Here is a 25,446-nt window from a genome sequence, read left to right as displayed (position 1 = left end):
ATTCTTTTTTTGTTTTTTTTTTCCTTCCTTTTTCATTTTATTTCCTTTTCTTTTTCCTTCTCCCTTGGCCAATGGCCGGCAAAAAGGAAAGAAAAAAAGAAAGAAAGAAAAAAAGAAAAAAAAGAAATGTCTTTTTTTTTGGTAAATTTTAGATTTTCCCGATCAAACAGTGAAAAATATTTTCTAGTTCATTTTCAGGCTTCAGTCAAATACTAGAAAATATTATTATTTTCCTAAAAAATATTTTTAGAAACGTCTTATTTGCACGATACAGACAGAGTCTAAGATAAAGATTCTTGCTTGGCTTTTATACATTTGGTCTTATCCAAGGTTTAACAAAATAAAGAACTACTCTGAAGGAATCTTCTGCACACTGGAGTTTGACCGTGAAAGTTGTTTGCTCTTGCTTGATATATATATAGGGAAAATGGATATTAAAAATGTCATAACTTACGTAAGATATTTATTTTAGTGTAAAATTTTTTTGCTTAATCATTTACCTACCACTTTGATAAGAAAAGATCATCTAAGTGCCATCGTCGATTTATAATACCAAAAATCCGACGTGACAATATATTATCATTTTTTTTTCGACTGACATGGCTCGACAGCACTTTGAGTAAGCATAAATGCCCTAAACGATGTTGTTCAACATGTTTGTTCCAATTATAAACCCTAATTTTCATACGCAATGACGACAAAAGCGGACTCAAAATCTCCAGGAGAAACCCTCATCAAGTGCGTACTAAAAGCAGCTACTAACCAAATCTTCCCTCAGAGTTCTCGAGCAAGGAAGGAAGGTTCAAAGACCATTTTCCTTCTTGATCACCTTCAATCAATCGTCCACCATCTCCATGTCAACTACCGTCCAATCTCCATCGCCTGTCACCTCGAGCTCATTACAGCCAAAATAACGCACAACAGAGCATACACAGGGACCTCAAGGAATCCTCTCTAAAGGATTTTTAGAAGTTCGATTGTCGAGGATCCTTCTCCATCACTCTCCGGACGTTGTAGCCATCATTGATCGAAACCGTCCATCACTTCCAAGTCTCGCCGGTTGTGCCTCTGTTATCCTTGTTTTTTTAATTCCAGTGTTCGAAGTGCCTCGCGCTCGCTCGATCCTTCATCGCCAGTGTCAGTCAAGCGCTTGATGTTTTGCTTCAAACCATGGTGTCTTTCCAACCTAAGGTTCTCAAGAATACGGTTACCCATCAAGATTGCATGTATCACCTGGTCACCTTCGAGTCACCGATGGACAAAGACATGAGTTTACTCCAAGCGACACTCCTATTAAATGAGAAGCTATAGAGCCTTGAATGCAAGTTCACCAATGAATCGCATCCATAGAGGAGCAGTGGTACTGCGAAATGGTCGTCAATCTTGCACGACCTCGTATCCACATTAATAGAGTGGTCCTCATGACAGCAAAACGAAGCCATGGACTGAGATTAGGCATCCAATAGTCGAGAAAATCGATGACGATGTGGAACTTCCTCACCTTACGCGATGTGTAGAGGATCGAGTGTGTGAATATATATATATATACACACATGTATATATCTTTTCACGAGGGATAACTACCATTGAAGCATAAGGCTTGCATGAGAGAGAAAGAGAGTGAGCGAGCGAGAGAGAAAGAGAGCAAATTACTTTAATGTGGCGTCATTTTGTGATTAAAGACCACCTCATCGTCCACTTGGACTTTCTTTTTATATATAAGAAAATCCACATAGGTATTAATATTTAATTGAAAAAGCCACGTAATATTTGTCGGATTCATCTCTAGAGGCACTTAGGGCGCGAATGACAACATTTCTCTTCCCCAGACAAATTTCTGAGCAAAAAGTAGCATTTGATAACGACTAAAATATCTGTTCTCGGAATAGAAATTCGTTTGATAACGACACAAAATTTCTGTTCCCACTAGCCAGGGAGTGGTAGCGGCGGCGGCGGCAGCGGCGACGGACGGCTGTCGACGGGTGGCAGCGGACAACTGGTGAGGGGCGGCGACTACAGGCGGCCGGCGAGCGGTAGCTGGCGGCGAGTGTGCGGCGATGGGCGGCAAGGGTGAGCAATAAATAGAAAGGAGAGTTGTTATTTCTGTTCCAAATATATTTCTGGACCAAAATTTGTCCCAGAAATAAAAGAAATGAAATTATTTCACAAAACGGATTTTTGTTCTAAACTTGTTTTCGGGAATAAAAAAATAGAAAAATAGGGAAACAAAATAGTTATCACTCGCGGCCTTAAGTGATCGTTTTTCTCTAATGTGGTGCTGAAGTAATCTAGTAAGTTTTAGCACTAAAGTGAACACCGTATGAAAATTATGGCACCTATAATATCTTTTTCTAGAGAACTTTACATCAAACTGTGGCATTTTCTTCAAGGACGTGAGTATTTCAATATGTGAGATAATTCTTCGTGTAATAGAGCAATTATATGAATCTAAAAACTGTATATTCGGGTATAATTTATGGCTAGAAAACACTTGAGTATGTGAGCATTTGTAACTCTGTAATCCCCCGAGTGATTAATAGATTATTTCTGGCTAGCTCTCCCTGTGAAGTAGATATTAATACTCGAATCGAATCACGTAAATTTGTGGTGTTATTTATTGTTCTCATTTATTTCTTTGGTGACTTCATTCTCTTACGTTGGTTTAATTACAAGATCCATTAACTTTCGCATTATTTACAACAAGACTCATCCACAATGTTTTGTAATTCTGTCATGCATATGTCATGGGTTGGTTGTTTGGGATTAGATCTGTGCGGTGAGTTAGGCTTTCTTGGATTGTTAGAGCGCCTAAGCCAAACCTTTTCTTGATTGCTCACTCGCTTCTCCAGATCATAGAGAGAGAAATTCTAGAGAGAGAAGCTCTGGGAGAGAATATAAATTGCTTCAATTATTTGGATGATTCAAATGAGGGGGAGAACACCTCTACTAATACAAAGACTCGACTCATTACATCCGTTGGTTGACATTTGATCTAGCGGAGGAGATCGCATCTTCCCATTCACCAACTACCCGCATTTATACCGAGAATTTTCTAGAACTCGACACAATTACCGTATCGTCTGTCCCTGGGAATGTTTCGGAAGCTCTTGAAGATTTGGCTCGTTCTTTCTTGATCGTGTCACGGTCCTTGGTGCATGGAAACCTTGGGACTGTGACATTCTCCCCCACCCATTCGAGCAACGTCCTTGATGCTCTCGACTCAAGGTTGTTTGTTGGTTTCTTGGAGCGTTGTCGGTTCTTTTGATTCCGACTTCGCTTTGTCTTTGGCTTCTCGACTTATTGGCTATTTGACTCCTTGTTCAGTTTGGCCACTTCTATGTTGGTCGGTAAGTTTGCCACTTCCGGGAAGAGCACATGGATTGGCATTTCGTGTTGAGGGGAACGATCCACCTCTACCTTCGGCTTTGTTCATGACTTGATCTCGAAAGTCTCAACTCTTGGCCTATTGTCCACGAGTTGGATCGTGGAGAGGATTTTTGTGTCGGTCAATCCATGGAGCATATGCACCATTGACGGGCATTCTAGGTCGGTGATGACAATCATCTTGGTCCTCAAATCTATCATGGCCCTTGTAGTATCGAAGAATTCGAAACCTAAGATGAGATTGTAGTCATCGAGTAAAAATAGCTCGAATGAGAGCTTGCTCTTCCATCCACTGACTTGGAGTGCCACGTCTCGGGCAATTCTTATTGCCAGTACGTCTTTAGAGTTGATGGCCTTGTATCGATGACCGGTTGGTTCCACGTGAATTCCCAAGCTCTTGGCCACTTCACTTGACATGAACAAGTGTGAAACACCCGTGTCAACCAAGGTATAGAGGGATTCGCCACATACCTTGACTTCCGTAAATGATAGGTGCAAACTTGTGGGCTTCTTCTTGATTGGTGCTTTAGGCTTAACGGAGTTGATCAAGTTGAGAACCTCCACGGTTCCAAGTCTCACTTCACGTTTTTCTTGCTTCAGCTCCTCATCCTCTTCTATAGCGAGAAACGCGTTGATTTTGCTCTTTTTCGGGCACTTTGAGTCCATGGGGACAATTGCAAATGAAGCACGGGGATGGCGGTGGATTCTCGAACCTATCTTTGTAGTCTTCTTGGGATCAGTTCCACCTCAGGTTGGGTTGTTTGGAGGACCCTTCTCCCCATGACTTCTCTCTCTACCATGGTCTCTCCGGCCACGGTTGTGGTCTCCATACGGGTCTTTTCGGCCACGGACAGTTTGGTCTTCTTCATCCTCGTGGTGGCGATCCGATTTCCACACACTCCCTTTGGACTAGGAGGATTCTTTGGTGAAGTCAGCAAGAGACTCGGCCATGGTTAGCGCCCTCAAGATACTTCGGATGTCCCTTCACTTGAGTTCGAGTTGTTCCCACGGCTTTAGTCCTCCATAAATGCCCCGAGAGCCTCTTTCTCCCCTAGGTTGGGAATTTGGAGCTTGAGTTCTCGAACCGTGCCTCGTTGCTCAAGGCAATAGAGCTTGCTCCGGGCCTCTTGTTGAGTGAACTCGGGGAAGAAGTAGTCCCGAAACTTCTCGATGAAGCCATTCCAAGTGTTGATGGGATCGACGCCTCACTTGGTCTTATTGCACCTGTTGTGCCACCAAAGCATTGTTGGCGTGAGCTGTATTTCCTACAAAATGAGGATTTTTTTTTTGTTTTTTCCTGATTTATTGAGATGCTAGGGTTATCCCCTGTATTGTATATAAGAAAGATTGTAATTCTACACAGTATGATTCAATATAGAGAAAACTATTCTTCTATATGGTATCAGAGCCTAGAGTTCGCTCCTTGTGAGTACTGTACGTTAATCCCCGATTACGGTGGTTCGGGGGCAGCGCCCTTGAGAAATTTTTTTTTGCTCGTCTTCTTCACCGTGCCGTTGTCTCGCGCCGGCCGACTTCGTCTCACCCGATCACACTCGACATTGGATCCATGGCTGATGAAAACCCTAGAGGAGCAGTGATTCTCCACCAAAATCAAGGGGGGAATTCAACCACAGAAGCGTTCTTAGAGAATCTAACCACCAGACTGACTCAGAATCAGAATCCTCCTCCTCCACCTCCAGCACCAACACCACAGAATGATTCGGCTTCATCTCAGATTGCGATTAAACTGGATGGAACCAACTATGGCTTATGGTCTCAAGTTGTCGAAATGTACATCACAGGCAAAAACAAGCTGGGGTATATCAATGGAAATCTCCCTTAGCCTTTGCCTACAGATCCTGGTTTTCTGAAGTGGAAAACCGAGGACTCGACTGTGAAAGGATGGCTCATCAATTCCATGGATCCGGCGTTGATTGACAATTTTATCAGATTCCCTACCACTAAAGTTGTGTGGGATTTCGTAGCTACCACTTTCTTTGATGGCACCGATACTTCTCAGGTGTATGATTTAAAGCGCCGGGTATCACGACTCAAGCAAGCTGGAGAACCAATCGAAAAATACTACAATGATCTTCAAGGACTCAGGCATGAAATTGATTTCCGCAGTCCTAATCCTATGGTGTGTCCTGCAGATATTGAGCGCTACAATAATGTTGTTCAAGAGAATAGGGTTTACCTTATTCTGGATGGACTTGATGATCGTCTCGACAAGGTTCGTGCAGATGTCTTGCAGATGCAGCCTTTCCCTACAGTTGAGGAAGCCTATGCACGCGTCCGCAGGGAAGATGTGCGCCAAACCGTGATGCTGACCAATACCGATGGCTTTCCTACGGGTACAGCAATGGTCTCACGGGGCAGTCGAGGAGACCCGTCTCTGTAGTTGATGGCAGGCAGTTCGGTGGGTAGAGGTGGGCGCTCTCGGTCTGCTATCAAGGCCAAGTCTCAGGTGCCCGGCGGCTGTTCTCACTGTAGCAATTCCAAACACACTAGGGACACTTGTTTTAAGCTGCATGGATACCTGGATTGGTGGGACGATTTGCAAGCGAAGAAGAAGAAATCTGAAGCAGAATTGGGCAAGAGTGCAGGGCAGGCATCCTTGGTGACTGGGAGTTCGTCTCTTTCCTTGGTCCCGATGGTACCTTCAACTAATTCTTCCACCCTTCCTTCTGAAGGTAATTGTGGTTCTGTTTTTGTCACTACTCGTCATGGTGGAAACAATGGCTGGATTATTGACTCAGGCGCTACCGATCACATGACACCTGACCCCAATGACCTAGTCAATCGTACCTCACTGCGGCGAGACAATGTGTATAATGCTAATGGACATTGCCATCTGGTCACCGGGGCTGGGAGTGTGACTTTCATGCCATCTCTTTCTCTATCTAATACATTACTTGTGCCCTCTTTGTCCAACCGTTTATGGTCTATTGGATAGATTACTGATGAGTTGAATTGCCGTGTTCTTATATACCCATACTTCTGCTTGTTTCAGGACATTCTCATGAAGAAGATTATTGGGCGTGGTACTAAGAAGGAGGGGCTATACATTGTGGATGATCTCAGTTTTGGCTACGCTTATTACACTCCTGGTCGGTCTGTTAGTAAGGAGAAGGATGTTTGGTTGTGGCATCGTCGGTTGGGGCACCCATCATTTAGATATTTGAAGTATTTGTTTCCTGAGTTGTTTCGTGGTTTATCGGATTCTGCTTTTCAATGTGAAACATGCAGTATAGCAAAGAGTCATCGTGTTTCTTTTCCTTTGAGCTCCAATAAAAGTAGCAAGCCTTTTTGTTTGTTTCATTCTGATGTGTGGGGTGCATCTCCAATTACTATAATGTCTAGAATGAGATAGTTTATAACCTTTGTTGATGACTGCACACGTATGACATGGTTGTATCTGATGAAGCATAAATATGAGGCTCCTAACATGTTCCGTATGTTTCATAAAATGGTTGCCTCCCAATTTAAAGCTCGTATTCAGATTCTCCACACGGACAATGGTGGGGAATATATCAATAAACACCTTACCTCTTCTTTTAAGGAACATGGTCTCATCCATGAGACCTCTTGAACTCAAACCCCTCAACAGATCGGTGTGGCCGAACGAAAGAACCGCCACATTCTAGAGACAGCGAGAGCTCTTCTGGTCGGCGGCAATGTTCCAAAAAGGTTTTGGGATGCAGCGGTGGTCACAGCCGTTCACTTGATGAATCGTATGCCTTCTCGTGTGTTGCAATTTGAAACTCCATTACAAGTTCTATCGCAATTTGTGCTTCTTCCTTCAGTCTTGACAATACCCCCTAAAGTGTTTGGGTGTGTAGCTTTTGTGCATCTTCACAAGAACCAACGCACCAAACTTGACCCGTGTGCGGTATCGTGTGTATTTATTGGTTACAGGACTCACCAAAAGGGGTATCGCTGCTATGCTCTGACAACCAAGAAGACACATGTTACCATGGACGTGACTTTTCTGGAGTCTAAGTCCTATTTTTCTCTACCCCATTGTTCCTTTCAGGGGGAGAATTATAGTGAAAAGAAAAATTGGTGGGACATTGGCATGGAGGGTGCGGAGTCAGGAGGACATGTGGAGTCCGGGGTGTGACTGGGTGGGGTTGGACCATTAACCGGCTCACGAAAAGTTTCAATGGTGCAGTTTGATGATGATCTAGGCTATGATTCGATGGCAGGCAATGAGGGAGAGGGTGCGATGGCAGATGATGAGGGGGGATGGTGATCGTTTTTCAGCTGAAAGTGGGGATGACCGGCAACCTATATCTACACCTAATGAGCAAGATCAGCTTGCTCTTTCACAAATTGTCCTTTCTTCAGTACACAACCACTCTCCTGAGAATGATCCTAAGGTAAGCTCTCTTCCTGATCTTGAGGTTTCTGATGATTCTGATTTGGTTGTTAGATATAAACTCCCTGACAGGCATAACCGGGGCAAGCCTCCTAGTCGATACTCACCGGCTGTCGAGGAATGAAGGTCTAAATATCCCATTGCCGATTTTGTGTCAACAAGAAGGCTGTCGGAATTTTGTAAGGCTTTTATGTCAAATGTATCAGTTGTTCGAATTCTGAATGGGGTGGGAGAGGCCTTGAAGGATCCAAAATGGGTCCAAGCTATGAATGAGGAGATGGAAGCATTAGAAAAAAATCAGATTTGGAGACTTGTAGCGTTGCCAGAAGGGAAGAAAGCCGTAGGGTGTAGGTAGGTGTTCACCATTAAACACAAGGCAGATGGTACCATTGAGAGGTACAAGGCTCGATTGGTCGCAAAAGGATACACACAGACTTATGGTGTGGACTATCAGGAGACTTTCTCTCCAGTTACAAAATTGAATACTGTGCGGGTTTTGTTGTCACTTGTCGCAAATCTGGATTGGCCATTGCATTAGTTTGATCTGAAGAATGCATTTTTTCATGGAGATTTGGAGGAAGAGATTTACATGGAGGTTCCACCTGGATATGGATGTGTTGGTAAGCCGAATGTTGTTTGTAGATTGAAGAGGTCGTTATATGGTTTGAAGTAGTCACCCCGTGCTTGGTTTGGTCGGTTCAGTTCAGCCATGAGAAAGTACGGTTATTCTCAGAGCAATTCAGATCACACTTTATTTTTGAAGCAAAGCCAAGGTAAGGTGACTGCCCTGATCGTATATGTTGATGATATGATCATCACAGGAGATGATACTGAAGAAATTTCGAGGCTTCAAGAGAAGTTGGCAGAAGAGTTTGAGATGAAGAACTTGGGAGGACTGAAATATTTCTTAGGTATTGAGGTAGCTAGGTCTAAGGAAGGAATTTTCTTGTCACAGAGAAAATACGTACTTGATTTGTTGGCTGAAGTGGGAATGTTGGACTGTAAGCCAGCCGATACTCCTATAGTGCAGAATCATAAACTTGGGAAGTATCCTGATCAAGTGCCGACTAATAAGGAGAGGTATCAAAGGTTAGTAGGAAGATTAATTTATTTGTCTCACACTCGCCCAGACATTGCTTATGCAGTAAGTGTTGTGAGTCAATTTATGCATGCTCCTAGTGAAGAACATATGAATGTAGTATATCGTATCCTTCGATATTTAAAATCGGCTCCAGGGAGAGGGATAATGTTTGCAAATAATGATCACCTTGTAGTGGAAGGATATACGGATGCGGACTGGGCAGGGAACGCATCAGATAGAAGGTCAACGTCAGGTTATCTCACATTTGTAGGAGGTAACTTGGTCACGTGGAGGAGCAAGAAGCAAAAAGTTGTAGCCTTGTCCAAGGCCGAGGCGTAATCCGAGAGGAGTAGCGAAGGGGTTGTGTGAGTTATTATGGCTTAAAAAGCTGTTGTCCGAACTTGGGTATCCACCATAGTCTGGGATGAAGTTGTTTTGTGATAATAAAGCCACTATAGCTATCTCTCACAACCCGGTTCAGCATGATCGAACCAAATATGTTGAAGTTGATAGACACTTTGTCAAGGAGAATTTGGATGCTAAAGTAATTCAGTTGCCTTTTGTCAAATCTGAAGATCAATTGGCTGACGTTTTGACCAAAGATGTGTCAAGTAGAGCGTTTCAGAGCTCACTCATCAAGATGGGTATCGAAGACATCTTCTCACCCACTTGAGGGGGAGTGTTGGCGTGAGCTGTATTTCCTACAAAATAGGGATTTTTTTTTCCTGATTTATTGAGATGCTAGTGTTATCCCTTGTATTGTATATAAGAAAGATTGTAATGTTGTACAGTATGATTCAATATAGAGAAAACTATTCTTCTACAAGCATTGCATTATCAACTAGGAATATTGAAGCGTTCGTACCTTGGCCAACTTGTCTTGGATACCCACGGCACCGAAGTATTTCTCCATGCTCCATAGGAAGTTGTTCACCTCTTTAGCGGATCGGTTGCCCTTGAGCTCTTTGGGTTTTGGCACATCCAGCTTATGCGCCACTTGAACGGGCATAGCACTATTTGTGACACTTGCCTTGCACAGGACGAGCTTTGTCTTGAGCTCTTGGACCTCCAACTTCAAGGCTTCGACCTCGGTCTCGTGGGAGTTGTCTTCTTTGAGCTCTAAGACTTCTAGCTTCAAAGCATTGATCGACGCTTCGAGGGCTTCATCCTTCTTGTGCAAAGGGGCCATAGTTTGATTCACGACATTCGTAAATTCGTGGTGGAGAGTTCCTTTGACCTCATTGATATGGCCTTTTACTTCATCGAGTTCTACGTTGAACTCCAATGTAGCGGTTCTCATCTTTCTGAGCTTCTCATCAAGCGCGGCCATGACGTCCGACGAGGTTTCCCTCTTCTTGGATCTCCCATGGGTCTTTTCTTGGGCGACCTGCTCTTGGGAAGCCCTCTCATCCACGATAACTAAGGCAAGTTCTTGGTTTGACATTCTCACGACCAATTAATATGCTCCTCGATCTCCTTGGTTGGATTCTCTCTACTTGGTCTGATATCTCTTGTCACGGATCAATTGTTTGGAATTGGACCCGTGTAGCGACTTAGGTTTCCGTGGATCGTTGGAACGCAAAGAAGCTTTGGGAGAGAATGGAAATTGCTTCAATTGTTTGGATGATTCAAATGAGTGGGAGAACACCCTTACTTATACAAAGACTCGACTAATTACATCTGTTGATCGGCATTTGATCTAGCGGAGGAGATCGCATCTCTCCATCCATCAACTACCAGCATTTATGCCAAGAATTTTCTAGAACACGGCAGAATTATCGTATCGCCTATTCCTGGGAATGTTCTGGAAGCTCTTGAAGATTTGACCTGCTCTTTCTCATGGGAATGTTCTGGAAGCTCTCAAAGATTTGACCTGCTCTTTCTTGATCATGTCACGGTCCTTGGTGCATGGAATCCTCGGGATCATGACACATACCTAAGGTGTATTTGATTATTTATGGCTTTGGATTCGTGCCTATTTGAGCTTATTTACTTGTTTATTTATGAAAGATTGGATTCATCCGTTTGTTCATTTTTCTTTACTCATTGCATGTTTTCGAAAAGCCATTGTTCATACATGGCACGATGTCGTTGAATTGTCGTCTGCTTCATGATGTGGCGACTTCACCTAAAAGGGGGTGGGCGACCAAGTTTTCAATTTTCAAAATCCTTTCGAAAACTATATGTTTATTAGAATTAGGAAATCCTGTGATATGGCAAGATAGAATTTAACGAAAGAATATGGTATTGAAAGGGCGACAAGAAGGTGTTAATCCTTCCCCACCTGTAACCAGACCTCTAGACTTAGATATTTAGTGCAGAATGATAACTATTATGTTCTGGAAATCAATTTCTTGCAAGAAATAGATTTTTCTATTTCTATTTCCTAGACAAGTTTCTGAGCAAAAATACGGATTTGATAATGACACAAAATTTCTATTCACAAAACAAAAATTCGTTTGATAACGACATAAAATTTCCCCCTCCGGAGTAGCCGACGGGCGGGCGGTGGCAGGAGATAGCTGACGTCGGGCAGCGGAGGACGATAGACGGCAATTGGACGCGACGGCGGATAGTAGGCAACGGTGGAGGGCGGCAGTGGGAGGCGGCAGATGGGCGGTTGGCTAGTAAAGAGGGTAAGTGATGAGAAGAGTTTTTATTTTTTATTTTTGTTCTAAAAATAGAAAAGTAGAAAATTTTTATTTCTCATTTCTTTTCCAAATCTATTTTTAAAATCAAAATTTGTTTGAGAAATAGAAAAATGAAATTACGTTACTAAATGGATATCTATTCCAAACCTGTTCTCGAAACAGAAAAATAAATAAACAGAATGGTTATTATGCGCGCTCTTAATTTTCGTGGATCAATTAATCTCTAGGTGATTATTCGACTCTCCCCCTAACACCTGGGCTTTTCCCCTTCCTTTCGTTTTCCATGAACACAAAAAATTTCCTGTCTTTGAATTTAGTAGGGGGGGGTTACTTTTGGTTTTAATAGCCACGTAGGGTGCCAAAATGGATTTTCATTTCTGTAATGGAAGGACCTAGTTTAAAAAAACAAATGCATAGTTAGGGATTCACTTGGCCAAAAAGAGTTGGGGGACCAGATTAAATATTTTCTAATAATTCAAGGGTATCTATGCTTTTATATTTAGTTGACTTTACATATAGTCGATGTCTAAACCTGTAAAGTACCAATCAATGACATGATCGGAGGACTTTTTCTCCAATTAGGATCAGGATAAATATAACCCATCAGACAGTAAGTGCTTTCAAGCATTACGAAGTGCTTCACTTCGTCCTCTCTTTGTGCTTTCCAGGTTGGCACTTGACAGTATTCAAGAAATGATCATTAGGGAGGGAGTGCGATTACATTTTTCTTATCTTCTCTTACGTTTTTCAATTGCACTCTTTATTAAACTTTTCTTAAGGGTGCATTTATTTCATAAAAACTTAAAATTTGAAAAATATTTTTTTAAAAATGATCGGTTGTATCGCTTACTAAAACAAGTGAGTGAAAAATATTTTCATCATCCACGAAAATAATTAGCATAAATTGTTATCGCCATTGAAAATATTTTCCGTTAACTAATTTTTTTAAATAATACAATCAATCGTTTTTTAGAAAATATTTTTCAAATTTTGAGTTTTCGTGAAACAAAGTTACCCTAAATGGAAAAAACGTTTCCGGAGTCAACTTTAAATAATGCAATTGGTGTCTCCCTGAAAGGTAGCAAAAACCAAGAAATGGGAAGTAGTGAAAAGACCTGGCGTTCTCTGTTCGGACTTTGGAGTTGACTTTGGGCTGCGTTTGACTTTGAGCTGCATTTTGAGCCGTCAAAAGCAGGATTTCTTTCCACTAACTTGTGCCCCCAATTTGGGGGACATTTAAAAATAATTTATTTTGTTTTTTTTTAACCTTCTTATCTTAAGTGAGGACGGTGACTTTTTAATAAAATAAAGATATTCCAACATTGCATATCTTACGTGGAAACAATTTCTTAAAGTCTATCATCATTTATTATCTCTTTAATTGATTAATAAACAAAATAAAAGATGATATATATACGGCATACCATGAAGAAAAAGAAAAAAGAGGAAGTTTGAAAAGCCTAATTTAGACATGAAAATGTGTACGCTTCGCTTTTTAGCGATGGCCTTCTATTTGCATGAATTCGATGAAGGACCATATTGGGTTTGTTATCATCAAAGGTTAAATGATTCCGAGATGCGAATGATCTAACTTTTCTTTGTAAGGGAAAATCTTATGGACACCCATGAGCCAATGCAATTTGTAAAGTGTCAAAGCCAACATAACTCGACCTGGAATAGTTTGAGAGGGAGGCGGTAATCTCGGTCAAAGTCGAAAAATGGTGGGGCTATTTCCACCCTCAAAATAGATAAAAATACCTTTTCTTTATTATGCGATCAATGTACCCTCCAATCAATTCTCTCTCCTTTATCCAATATGCTTCGGCTCTTGCACTGACATGTCGTTAATGGCGCAAAGCTCGACATGCGGTGTTGAGCTCTATCGAGGGCGATGTTGAGCTCAACGCTCACACATTGAGGTGATAGAGGGATAAGGTACAGGAAGTCAGAGTGGACGGGGAATAAAGAGGCAAGCGAGGACATGGACTTGAGTGGAGACAAGCTCGGCCAGAATGGTGGGATCGAGGAGGTCGCCATGTTCAACGGCAGCGACATGATGTGGTGGAGACAACTGTGGCCGGGGTTGGGCAATGGTAGGGGACTAGGAAAAAACAAAATAGGATTACAAATGATAATTGACATTGTTTTCGGATTGATCATGCCAGATCCCATCTAGTTCAAAGTCAGAGTAAGGTCGGATAATGGTGCATTCAGATAGTCGTTGATCTTTAGCCCTCTTTCCATTTTCATCCCTCTGGTGTAGGTTTTTCTTCATAACAAAGAAAATACAGCATAATGTGAGCAAAAGTTGTCTCCTGTAAAGTTGTTGTACGACCTTCTTGGACAAGAAAGAGATTTGAGTGCTTAAGTTGTCTCGGCTTTGCAGGTTGACAAGGAATGGAAAAACGTTTCCCTTTGGAAATGATAGGATTTAAACGAAGAGTATTTTATCTAGACATGGGAATTCTTGCGAAAATAACATTCTCACTGCAATTTGACTTAATCAAGTTAACATTTAATTAGTTGGTTAATGAAATTTCATTTGGGAAAAAGGACAAACTAATCCAAGAAGGTAAAGTACATTCTTTTTATTGGGACTTGGCCTCGTTTAGGTAAATCGCTATTTTATGTGTTTAAAAGATTAAAAATATCAATAAAATTTCCAAAATCATTTGAATTTGATGAAGACAAATACTGTGTTTCTACCATGTTTTCCTCTTCTTTGGTTGACTAGTGTTTGTCATGATTCTCCTCCGCCATTGTAGGACTTGGACTTTTTCATTAGAGGGAATGGTCATGCCTCCACCAAAACAAAAAGGTACAAATTTCTAAATTAGTCGGCCCGAAAAGGGCATGATTCGATTGATAAAACATCATCTTACATAAGAAAAATTGGTGTTTCCAACATTGTGGCTGTAATTTTGTTTTGTCTTCTTGGCTGACTCTATTAAGATCTTTTGATTTGTTTAGTTTTTAATTTAAAATAAAAATTTAGGTTTGGTTACTGTATGTCGCACCCGAATAATAGTGATTAAGATATAATTATGTTCCCAGTGATTATATGGATGTATTGTCAGCATTCCTGGTTTAAACCTAGAAATATTGGAACATGACACAGCTTGACCTATCTTCTCTTGGCAAGTGTGACATCCCCATCGGGTCTCTGAAAACATGGATTGTCATTTGAAAGTAATTGATTACTTTAATATTATATTAATATAATGATGTTTTGGGTTGAGTAAAGTTTTAATCTTCTCAATTTCAATGTTTGTGTGATTTTGTTCCCTAAATTTTTTTATTAGTGTGATTTAACTTCTTTAAATTTTATCTTGTATAATTTAATCCTCAAACTTTCTCAATTTGTATAATCAAGTCTTTCGACCTTCTGCCGTCACACTAAACCATCAAATCAATCAATGACATGACATTAATAATGTGGGAGAAAATGGCATGTAATACCAGTGTGGCGTCAAATGAGCGTCAAATCGATTGGTAAAAATCAAATTCAGAGAAAAAGAAATAGTAATTCGATAGCCGTTGACACAAAATAAAGTCCAAGTCTTTAGCCGTCGACTTGCACTCAGAAAGACCGAGCAAAATACAATAAAGGTAAAATTTGCCAAGTGTTGAAGGTTCTTAGTCAGCAAGTATAGTTAGTCGACAAAAGTCGTGATTAACATGACCTGTGATGAGCTGGATACGAAGTAGTCCATCTATGTAATGGAGTTGACAACTTTGGACACGATTTGCTAGTGCTCATTGACTCAGCTAAGAAGAAGTAAAACCAACACAATCATCAGGTTGTGGATGCCATACATCTCGAAAGCCACTAATGATATTGGCTGAGAAATATGGGTTATTGCAACCGTCGAGTAATGGAACAAGGGACTTCAAAAGCAACTGGTGAAGCTAGACGTGAAGAGTGGAAGAGCAATCGTCAGTTTGTGGAGTTGTGTAAATGTGTTGATTAACCATTTGTAAATACAAATGATTGAATTCTATGAGTAACGTAGGATGGATTTTATTTCTTTGTAACCGTTGTTAAATGTCAGTAGTAGCTATAAACAGTCGAATTGTAATTTGTGCAAAGGACTGTCAATCAATCAATGAACACAGGTTGTTCGATTTTACTTTCTATTTATCTTTTTCAATATCCTTTTACATGATTGGACATGATATTCTTTAGTTTTCGTATCTTTAATTTTTTCGTCAAATTGTGTTTCTTGTCCAAAAATCTGCAAATGACCGTTTGCAATTTTTGTTGATTTTCGCGTCGATTTACATTTCAAAACGTTATTTGTCCACACCTTTCGGGGAAACAATAGAATTTGTTATCAAATGAGGAAAGTAAGTGAACTTGGTTACACAAAACAAAAACCAGATCGCACAATGAGAAAGATAGACCACTTGATTGTAAAAATATAAAAGTCAGAATATCGAATCAATTGAATGCTGAAACTTAAGAGGATTAAGGGTGCACTTAACCCTGATCTTTTCGGACGGGATGGCCAAGAGTGATCACGGCTAGGCCCAATAAGTTCAGGTATCAACAAACTCAGATTATGGCATGCAGCACCATTAGTGACCGAGGCAAATCAATTAATTTTTGCACAATTCGTAGTCACTAAGGCTGCGCATGGCAACTTGCCAAATATTATTTGATTATGTTCTTTTGTTCCCAGAATCAGTTTGGGAATAGAAATCCGTTTGTTTAATTTTTTTGATTCTGGGCACAAATTCTTGCAAATTTGTGCCCAGAATCAGTTTTGGAGTAGAATCAAGAATAAAAAAAAAAGTAGTTTCTTGATTCTGGGAACAAAAATGAGAATCAGTTTTTTTTTTTCTTCTTTTTCTTGGTTTTTAATGTAGCTTCTAATGTCCGGTGCGAGGGCCACCCTCTCCGTATCTGGCGAGATTAAAATATTTTAATAAAAAAAAATTATTAATAAAAAAAAATTTACTAGCCATGGCGAAAAAATTTAAAAATATATTATTAATAAAAAATTATTAATAAAAATTTTTTACCTGCTATGGCCAGCGATCAGGCCATGGCGAAAAAAAAAATAAAAAAATAATTTCAATAAAAATATTTTTTATTAAAATATTATTAATACAAAATATTTATAAAAAATATTTTACCGGCCATGGCGAAAAAAAATAAAAAAAATATTTTCAATAAAAATATTTTTTATTAAAATATTATTAATAAAAAATATTATTAATAAAAAAAATATTTTACCGGCCATGGCCAGAGACCAGGCCATGGCGAAAAAAAAAGAAAAAAATATTTTTTAGTAAAATATTTTAATAAAAAAATCATTAATAAAAAAATTATTTATAAAAAAATATTTTACCGGCCATGGCCAAAAAAATAAAAAAATTATTTTTAATAAAAGTATTATTAATAAAAAAAATATTTTACCGGCCATGGCCAAGAAGGAGGAGAAGAAAAAAAGAAAGAAATATTAAAATATTTAAAATATTATTAATAAAAAGAAATTTTATGCAGTTACCAAACGCATTTCTGTTCTTTTACTATTTCAGGAATGGAAATTTTGGGCCATTACCAAATGCCTTCAAATGCTCAGAATCAGTTCCCGAGCACAGAATAAAAAAAAATCATTTCTGAACAGAATCAGTTCCCGGGCACAGAATCGTTGCCATGCGCACCCTAAGCCTCTGTTTGTGATGCCAGAATATTCCTCGAAGACCATTAATTCAACTGTTTTGGAAATAGTCAAAACATGGAGACCTACAACCAATTATATATCTCATATTTTCAATGTCTCATAAATGTCATTATTGCATTTCTTAGTTCCTAGGTCTTTATGAGTCTTAATCGTGATGAATGTTCCAAGAGTCAAAATTGTAGTTTTTAGGATTTTATTAAATTATGTCTTTTGAATGAGTCTAGGAAATTACTCATGCTTGGAGGGTTGTTCCATGCTCAATTATATAATAATGCTATGATGAATGAAAACACAAAACTTGGTTGATTCATAAATTATTCGAGCATTTGGCTTGAGAACAATAAGTTTTTCTTGTTCTGCTCTTATCCCTTAGGTGGATTCCTACGGGTGGCGAGTATTGCCATTATATCTTAGGTTGATAACCTACTGGTGGCAAGAGACCTATATATTTAAGTTCTTGATTGTGCTACCTCTTACTTCTTTACACTCTCTCCAGCTTTAGCTTGTTTCGCGGAAAATAAAACGATTTGTAAAATATTTTCCTAAAACTAATTGTTTATATTGCTTGGAATAATTAGGCAACAAAAAATATTTTTATTACCGACAACAATTTATATTTATACTTTTTCATGGATGATGAAAATATTTTCGTTCAGACATTTTTATTATCGATATAAGCTATCTTTTTTAGAAAAATATCGAAACAAACCAACTTTAAAATCCCATATTTTTTCGCGTCGCGGTGTATCCTGCACACCTGGATGATAGCACGACCAAAGTGCAACTTGAAAGAAACTTCAACATGCACAATTGACACTTGAGAGAAAGTTACTCTATAGAGGTATATCATACATGCATTCGTCTTCTGTCGGAAGCTTTCTTATTCTCGTTTTCCAAGGGGCATTCTATCATTATCATCTTTGAATGTTTGTGTGTTTCTCCTAGAACAATGCTTTTATGCAACAACCCATACAAATTGTTAGGGTTTTATTTAGCAAGTGCCCAGAGAATCGTTACGTAATGAGTTAATTTTTAATGCGCCGATTGTCTATCGTAACGTGTGATCAGTATGCTGAAAATTGAATAAATTATTTATTTAATATGCTTAGCAAGTGCTCCAAGGGTTATTGTTAATGAAATAAGACTTCTTAGTCTTCACTACTTTAATATCGATAAATCGATATCCATCTCTCTGGCTTAATTCACAAGGAGCAAACTTTTCATTTAGATAATACAACAAAAGTGTAAATATTGGTACACGCAACATAGGTTTGGAATGAACTAACAAATCAAATTTCCAGACAAATGTTGATAGTGATGATAGGATCCGCCACCATTGGACACGCGCTACGGACGACATTTGCTCTCACCAATGCGCTACGGTTACCTTTTGGCTTAAGAAGTTCACACACATAATAAGTTATTCTTCGGGAAAATTATCAAAATAGTCCTAAATCTATTACAATTATGTCAATTCAGACCTAAACTTTTTGTAATTGTGCCATTTCAATTCATCTGGCCAACGCTGATGCGGACGCTGGGCGACGCTGATGTAGTAATTTTTAATAATATTTTATTTTTTTCCTTTCTCTTTCCTTTTTATTTTCTTTCCTTCTTCCCTCAGTCGGTTGCTGGACCAGCCAGACCTCGCCGGCCATTGGTGAGGCTCGCCGTCACCGTCGCTAGGCGTAGTCGAGCTTGCCCAGCCATGGCAAAGCTAGCCCTCGCCGAGTGATGGCGAGGGTGACCCTCACCATGGCTGGGCGAGCTCTCTCACTCAGCCATGGCGAAGCTCGACCTCGCTAGATCTGAGCAAGGTCGAGCTCGCCCTCGCCGGCCGTAGGAAGAAGGAAAGAAAAAAAAAAAGAAAAGAGAAAGGAAAAAAAACAAAAAAATAAAAAAAATAAAAAAAATTGCCCCGTTAGTGTCGGCGGATTGACTGAAACAACACAATTGCAAAAAATTTAGGACTGAATTAGAAAAAAAAGGTTTAGCACTGAATTGATACAACTGAAATAGGTTTATGATTGTTTTGGTAATTTTCCCCGTATTTCTAATTATGCATTGAAGAGCATAAATCCATGCATAAAAGAATCAAACATGGAAAATAACCCGAACTGTAATTGACCTCTAGCCATTGATTAAGCTCGGTTGACATTGGATTCGCAGAGCTTTGACAGAATAAAATGGGCACTGCGAATCCAATACAGTTGGTGTGTTTTCTTTATGAGAGAGCTAGGCTTAGACCTGTTTCCCATAGCCCATTCTTAACTTTTACAACATCCTTCCATCAAGGTTGTTACTTTAACGGTGGACAGTTATCACACAAGGATACGAAGATGTGAAAATTATCACAAAAGGATATGAAGATGTGATGGTCATCAGACAAGGATATAAAGAGGTGACAGTTATCACACAAGAATATGAAGAGGTGAAGAGCGTGGAATAACTGAAGTGATGAGGAAAAACCAGGGGCCAAGAAAATGTGGGATCACAATATCAAACTGATAACATTTCTATTAATCAAGACATGAATCAGTTCATTTCTCTTAAAAGGACATATCTTGTGCCATCTTTAATTAGTTAACAGAGCTATGATATATCATCTGGAAGTTCGTCAGATCATATTTAACAGCGCTTATTTCAATTTCTTAAACGAATATGAGGTTTCATATGTAAAAGCTCTGAATGCCTCTGCATCTTGGAAACATAAATTCAAACGGTATATGTTTATCTCTTGTTGACATCGATTAATGTTGTCTTCGAGCTTTCTTCGACAAGCTGCATTACGTGAAGCCATAAGCAGATTACAGGCCTAGGCATCACTGCGCATGGACGAGAAGGAACCATGAGACACGCTTCTGGTATGGAAGCTCAAGAACCTTTTAAACCACAAGGCAGAGTCCTTGAGATATCTCTTCAATCCGTCGGTGTAATCTACGAAGATAAGACCAAACCGAAACGTGTAACCCTCGTCCCACTCGAAGTCATCGAGTAACGTCCATGCGAAATATCCCTTCACATTCACTCCTTCCCTGTTGTCATTTACATCATAACAAACTTTTATCGAGCGTTGAACATAGTTCAATCATTTAAATGTTCACTTATAATCAATCACATCGAATAATAATGCATAACACATAGCAATTGGATTGACTATAGTTAACTCACTTGATAGCTTTTAAGAGATAGGACAGATGGAGCTGATAGAAAGTTATCCTCAAACCATCTCTGAGTGCATCTTCAAGTGGCAATGATTTATTATTTGCATCAGCCATTCCTACAAAGGACGAACTCAATGGTCAATGATGCATTACATTATGCCCTTGTTTTGTATGTGTGCGCATTGGGGTCTATTACATTACCATTTTCAGTCACATAAATTGGTGGGTCTTTGTAATTTGTCTTCACATAGAGCGCAAACTCCCGAATTCCTTCTGGATAGATATATTGCCATTCTTGGGCTGTCTGCAAAATTCATAAGAGAGTATGCATGCATCAAGATCTTGTACATATTAAAAGAAAATAAGAACAAACACAGTGCTTGTGGATTCATAGAGAGCACCGGTTGACCAATGGGAACACCATCTTTCTCGGCTGCAAAATACGAGAAAGAAAGAAAAACGATACAATAAGTACTTCTTAGGAGGAAACTTGGCTATTTCATACAGATTAAGTGCATGGGGAACAGTTCACTAGATGTTAGTGTTACAACTTGTGTCCCCGTTGAGTTCCAAACTTTTTCGTTATTGCAAATTGAGTTCTAAAACTTTTTTTAAATGTTCAACTGGCTACTTCGGTCTAACTATTTTAATTAAATTTGAGGATAATCGCGTGTGGCAATGCCTGATGGCAATGGCACTGGAATCCGTCAAATCTTTGGGAGGACTTGTGGAGCATTCCCTACAAGTCTTAAGGGATCAACCACGCAAAACAAGGATTGTAGGACTCAATTGCTCTTCTGGCAGACACTTTAGGACGCATACCTTATATTACCCGTTGAATATTGCTGTGATTTATATTACGAATTATGGAAGAAACACGAGTTTGATCGAGTTTGGTCTTGTGAAATTGGGAGAATAACTCCTCTAATGTCACACCATAACCGAGAGAGAGAGAGAGAGAGAGAGAGAGAGAGAGAGAGAGAGAGAGAGAGAGAGAGAGAGAAGCTTACTGGTGAGATTACAGTGACAATCTGTGGAGTAGCTGAGATTAAGACTGGTTGACGATGAAGATGATTCATCCACATATCTGGCAGTGTAGTAATTGATGGCCATGAAATCAAGAGACCCTCTGAGCATATCCGATTGCGCCGCTGTAAAATTGGGCAATCTGCTTCCCACGTACTCTCTCATTGTCTCAGGGTACTCGCCATAGGTCACTGGATGGGCAGCCCTACATCCACATTTGAAATTTTAACTATATTTTTAACTAGCCAAAGATTATAAACTACTAAATCAAACTAAGGTACATATATTGCAATTAAATACTTATGTCCAAAGCTCATATGAGAACTAGTCATGCACATATAAACATTCTTTCTGTCATTGACGTTATAATCAATGATTAAAAGTCAAACTATCTTCATCATAGTATTGTGCATCAACAATACATTTTTTATGTAAGTCGAATCTAATGCATATGTAAATAGGTAAGGCAAGTAACCAGGCAACATTGACCTAAATGTTGTAGATGTAAATATTGATATCATAACCCAATTGAAAAAAAAAACTTGAGAATTAATTTCCTTAACAATTTAAAGATAGACAAACCAAAATCAATGACCAAATTCTTCAGTAACTACAGATACATCTTATAATACCTTTCGAAAACCTACCATCCGAAATAAAAGTCAAGGGCTCTAGCGGTAGCCTTTCTGCTAATTTCCGTCTCAAACTTGGGTACCATCCAGTAGATTTGAATTGAGATCCCTATTTCTCCATTTTGTTCAGTCTAGTCCCAAAATTGAAAGCAAAAACAAGTTAATAGGACACACTTTAGAACTTAGCATTGCCTAAAATGGGGATGAAAAGATCAATGATAAGAACCTGATAGTTCTCTCTGTACGATTTTACGGCCGCCGCGTGAGAAAGAAGCAAATTGTGAAGCACGATATAGGGTTCCGTACCCGAGTTCCCAGCCGTGCAATTACCGACGTAGTCGGAGCAACGGCCGGGCGCGGAATCTCCGAGGTCATACCCGAAATAGGAGAAATAATTGGGCTCGTTAACAGTTACCCAGTGCTTGACTCTATCGCCAAATTCTTGAAAGCAGAAGTTCACGTATTCAACGAAATCATTCCTGATAAAACAACAGTCGGAAAATGCCATCAAATTAGTAAATTTATAGGTATCGAATTTCATGGCCATAAAAATATGGATCTAACTAGTATTTTTGTGCCAATTTGTCACAAGTAATTTGACTATATGTTCGTTGGAGGTGAAGAATGTATCCTACGTGATCTTGTGGCTTAAGAATCCGCCGTACTCTTCGTCTAAAGCCTGTGGAAGGTCCCAATGGAACAAAGTCACGAAAGGCTCTATGCCTGCTTAAATCAACATGGAAAAAAAAAACATAAAAATGAAGATTAATTATGGTGACACCCTATTTTTTGTTTATATCATGACTATATATATAGTTATTACCACGAAAAACCCCAAACTGGCTCACCTGTGATAAATTACCAAAAACTAATTTTTTGACCACAAAAAACCTCAAACTTGTACACCTGTGACAAATTTATCTTCCGTTAATTTTTACTGTTAAATTTTCTAAGTTGGATGACACGTGGCAGTTGACGGGTATACCAATTTAGGGTATTACCTCTTCGTTTGTCACAGGTTTACCAATTTGTGATTTTTTGCGATATTAATCTAATTTAACTGAGGATAAATATGTCATAAGTGTACCGGTTTGGGGTTTTTGATAGTCAGAAAATTAGTTTGAGATAAATTTGTCACAAGTGTATCGGTTTGGGGTTTGTGGTGGTCAAATAATTAATTTGGGATAAATTTGTCATAAGTGTACCAATATGGGGTTTTTCGTGATAATAACCCATTCTAGAGAAAGAACTCCAAACTTCAAAAGCAAAAGCCATTTTCCGAAACTCAAATCTACAGCCACTATGCTTATAATAATAATAATAATAATAATTAGTATTATTATAATTCCATGCTTTACCATTCTCTAGGAGTCCATCAATCAGATTGTTGTAGAAGTCCACACCTTGCTGATTGACCCCCCTGCTTATTTTCCCATCTACAAAATAGTCAAAGAATTTCGCCTAATTACATTGGCCACATGTATAATTTGCGAACAATTTTTGAAAAAAAGTCGTATAAACAAATACATATTTGTCTACTTAAAACTTATGCACGTTAAACTTGGTGGGGTTCATCCGATCCAACGATAGGATGCACCGGATGCATTTAAATATCGTGTTGGACTTTGTATTAATTCGTGGCAAAAGCTACATAAATCGTGTTGATTATAATACCAAACTTCGCAATGGCTTGGCAAATAAGAACACTTACAAGGTGCAATTCTCGACCAGGAGATGGAAAATCTGAAGGAGTCCAATCCGATCGCTTTCATCAAACCTATATCCTTCTGTTCCATGATTTACTTGTAGTCAGAATTAAAGCTAATACCGGAATAAGAAAATCCCGTGAGGATTGATTTTGTACTCCTAGAAATCGACAGACGCGTGAGAATTAGACGCATAACATTATCGATGTTTGATCGTACCATATTCACTTCTAAATTATATTCGGCCACTCTATCAAGCATTGACTTCTCATCTTTGCCTGTTTCGTTCGACCGAGGTGTACCTACTTTACATTGAATTATATGAAGTTTGATCTCCAATACTAAAAATATTAGCTCTTTGCGAGATTCATTACCTTATAATTGTAGTAAAATTCGTCAGCTACATCTCCGGAACTTCTGTCACTTATCTTCTCTGGCAAGAAAATATCATTAGGCCTCTCCTTGGAGAGAGAGAGAGAGAGAGAGAGAGAGAGAGAGAGAGAGAGAATTAGACAATCAGTCGTCCTTTTCATCATTTTTTTAGATGGGTCTAGTGTGCTCACGGTCAAAATTAGGACAAATAGTGGTCCACCGGATCTGACGAATAGTAAAATTCAGATGATCGGTCACACTCATCTTAATAATACAAAAAACGACGACAACATAAAAAAAAAGGCCAAAAAAATGTAGTCTCCACAAGAAAAAACACTGTGCCAAGTCAAGAGGAAGACTGATCTTGTATGAACCAGTACAATTTGCTCAAAGATTTGCATGAAACTGTTCGAGTTTGGCGATTCTAGTCCTCACCCTCAACCCAAATTGTTTAAAATGTTGATTGGATTTGTGGGTTTGAGAGAGAGAGAGAGAGAGAGAGAGAGAGAGAGAGAGAGAGAGAGAGAGAGAGAGAGAGAGAGAGAGAGAGAGAGAGAGAGAGAGAGAGAGACCTGGATACATTCTGGTGAAGATGTCCCAATTGCTTAACCCTTTGCCATCTACTTCAGCTGCACCTTCGCACTAAACAGGCAAAAGCCAGTATAAAGCTTAAATTTGCGCCCGCAACGAAGTAAAAAGAGACGTGGAGCAACTAGTGTTTACCATCCAACCCCTGCTTAACCGGTCGAGTTAGCATACAAAACCATTCACTCAGCTTAGTAAATCGGGTTAAATCTCATTTCAAGAAACAGTAATGTACTCCACTCGTTCATGTCCAGAAAATGATGCAAGCACATTCTCATAAGTCCTCTATTCGCTTTACGATTATCGGTGCTACTTTCCCATAATACTAGTAGATCGAGTTCGTCAGATCAGTCTTTCGCTGAAATTGGTAGGGCAACAGAATCACGTGCATACAGGGTGAGCTAGCTCTTATGAATTCATTTACCTGGTAGGCGCTCGATGCGACCCCGAATATGAAACCGGCCGGAAAGCTACCTCTGTTGATCTCCACGTCACTCGGAGGGTGGGCGCAGGTCTCGTTCTCTCGACCGACGGCTCCGGAACTGCAGGCAATGGAGCAACATGTGATGAACACTAAGATGTTCCTAACTCCGGCATGGGATCCCATTTCTTCTCTCAGTCTACTTTCCCCAGGATGATGGGATTATGAAGCCGCATTATTTAGAGCTGTCCTGTCACAGAAGTGGAAATAATTGATTGATACAGCGAGAGAGAAAGTCCAAAGGGTTGGTGAACCGTCGAAAGGTGCAGATTCCGGGGATCGTCGTCCACTGC

The 25,446-nt window shown here is 39.5% G+C and overlaps 2 protein-coding genes across 4 annotated transcripts; one reads left to right on the top strand and one right to left on the bottom strand.

The window, feature by feature from the left end:
* Positions 1 to 8,474: 8,474 nt before the first annotated feature.
* Positions 8,475 to 9,185, top strand: LOC115681107 (uncharacterized mitochondrial protein AtMg00810-like). The gene has a single exon (XM_030604949.2). It carries the CDS (start codon positions 8,475 to 8,477, stop codon positions 9,183 to 9,185), a length of 711 nt encoding a protein of 236 aa, XP_030460809.2.
* Positions 9,186 to 19,686: 10,501 nt separating this feature from the next.
* On the bottom strand, positions 19,687 to 25,446 carry LOC115682665 (beta-glucosidase 17-like). Of its 3 annotated transcripts, none has more exons than XM_030606961.2 (13): positions 25,097 to 25,446; positions 24,660 to 24,729; positions 24,090 to 24,148; positions 23,721 to 23,796; positions 23,368 to 23,445; positions 22,645 to 22,732; positions 22,236 to 22,488; positions 22,025 to 22,140; positions 21,362 to 21,582; positions 20,753 to 20,784; positions 20,553 to 20,655; positions 20,359 to 20,467; positions 19,687 to 20,222 (listed from the first exon to the last, which is right to left on the bottom strand). In XM_030606961.2, the coding sequence occupies exons 1-13, from the start codon at positions 25,277 to 25,279 to the stop codon at positions 20,003 to 20,005; spliced, it is 1,608 nt and encodes a 535-aa protein (XP_030462821.1). In that variant the 5' UTR covers positions 25,280 to 25,446; the 3' UTR covers positions 19,687 to 20,002. The 3 variants fall into 3 exon arrangements, with proteins under 3 accessions (XP_030462821.1, XP_056172370.1, XP_030462843.1); XM_056316395.1 differs by having other exon boundaries at positions 24,090 to 24,176; positions 25,097 to 25,167; XM_030606983.2 differs by having other exon boundaries at positions 24,090 to 24,143; positions 25,097 to 25,143.

This window comes from Syzygium oleosum, unplaced genomic scaffold (assembly GCF_021117445.2).
Source record: "Syzygium oleosum isolate NSW1041296 unplaced genomic scaffold, Sole_v2.1 Sole_v2.01, whole genome shotgun sequence".
NCBI classification, from domain to species: domain Eukaryota; kingdom Viridiplantae; phylum Streptophyta; class Magnoliopsida; order Myrtales; family Myrtaceae; genus Syzygium; species Syzygium oleosum.
This window is presented reverse-complemented; position numbering and strand designations above follow the sequence as displayed.

What these genes read in the sequence shown, in the direction of transcription:
- LOC115682665 (XM_030606961.2), bottom strand. Translation starts at nt 25,279, where the DNA reads ATGGGATCCCATGCCGGAGTTAGGAACATCTTAGTGTTCATCACATGT. An exon ending in AATTTTACTACAATTATAAG is followed by an intron (nt 23,797 to 24,089) that starts GTAATGAATCTC and finishes ATCATGGAACAG; the next exon opens with AAGGATATAGGTTTGATGAA. An exon ending in TGATGGACTCCTAGAGAATG is followed by an intron (nt 22,733 to 23,367) that starts GTAAAGCATGGA and finishes TGATTTAAGCAG; the next exon opens with GCATAGAGCCTTTCGTGACT.
- LOC115681107 (XM_030604949.2), top strand. Translation starts at nt 8,475, where the DNA reads ATGAGAAAGTACGGTTATTCTCAGAGCAATTCAGATCACACTTTATTT.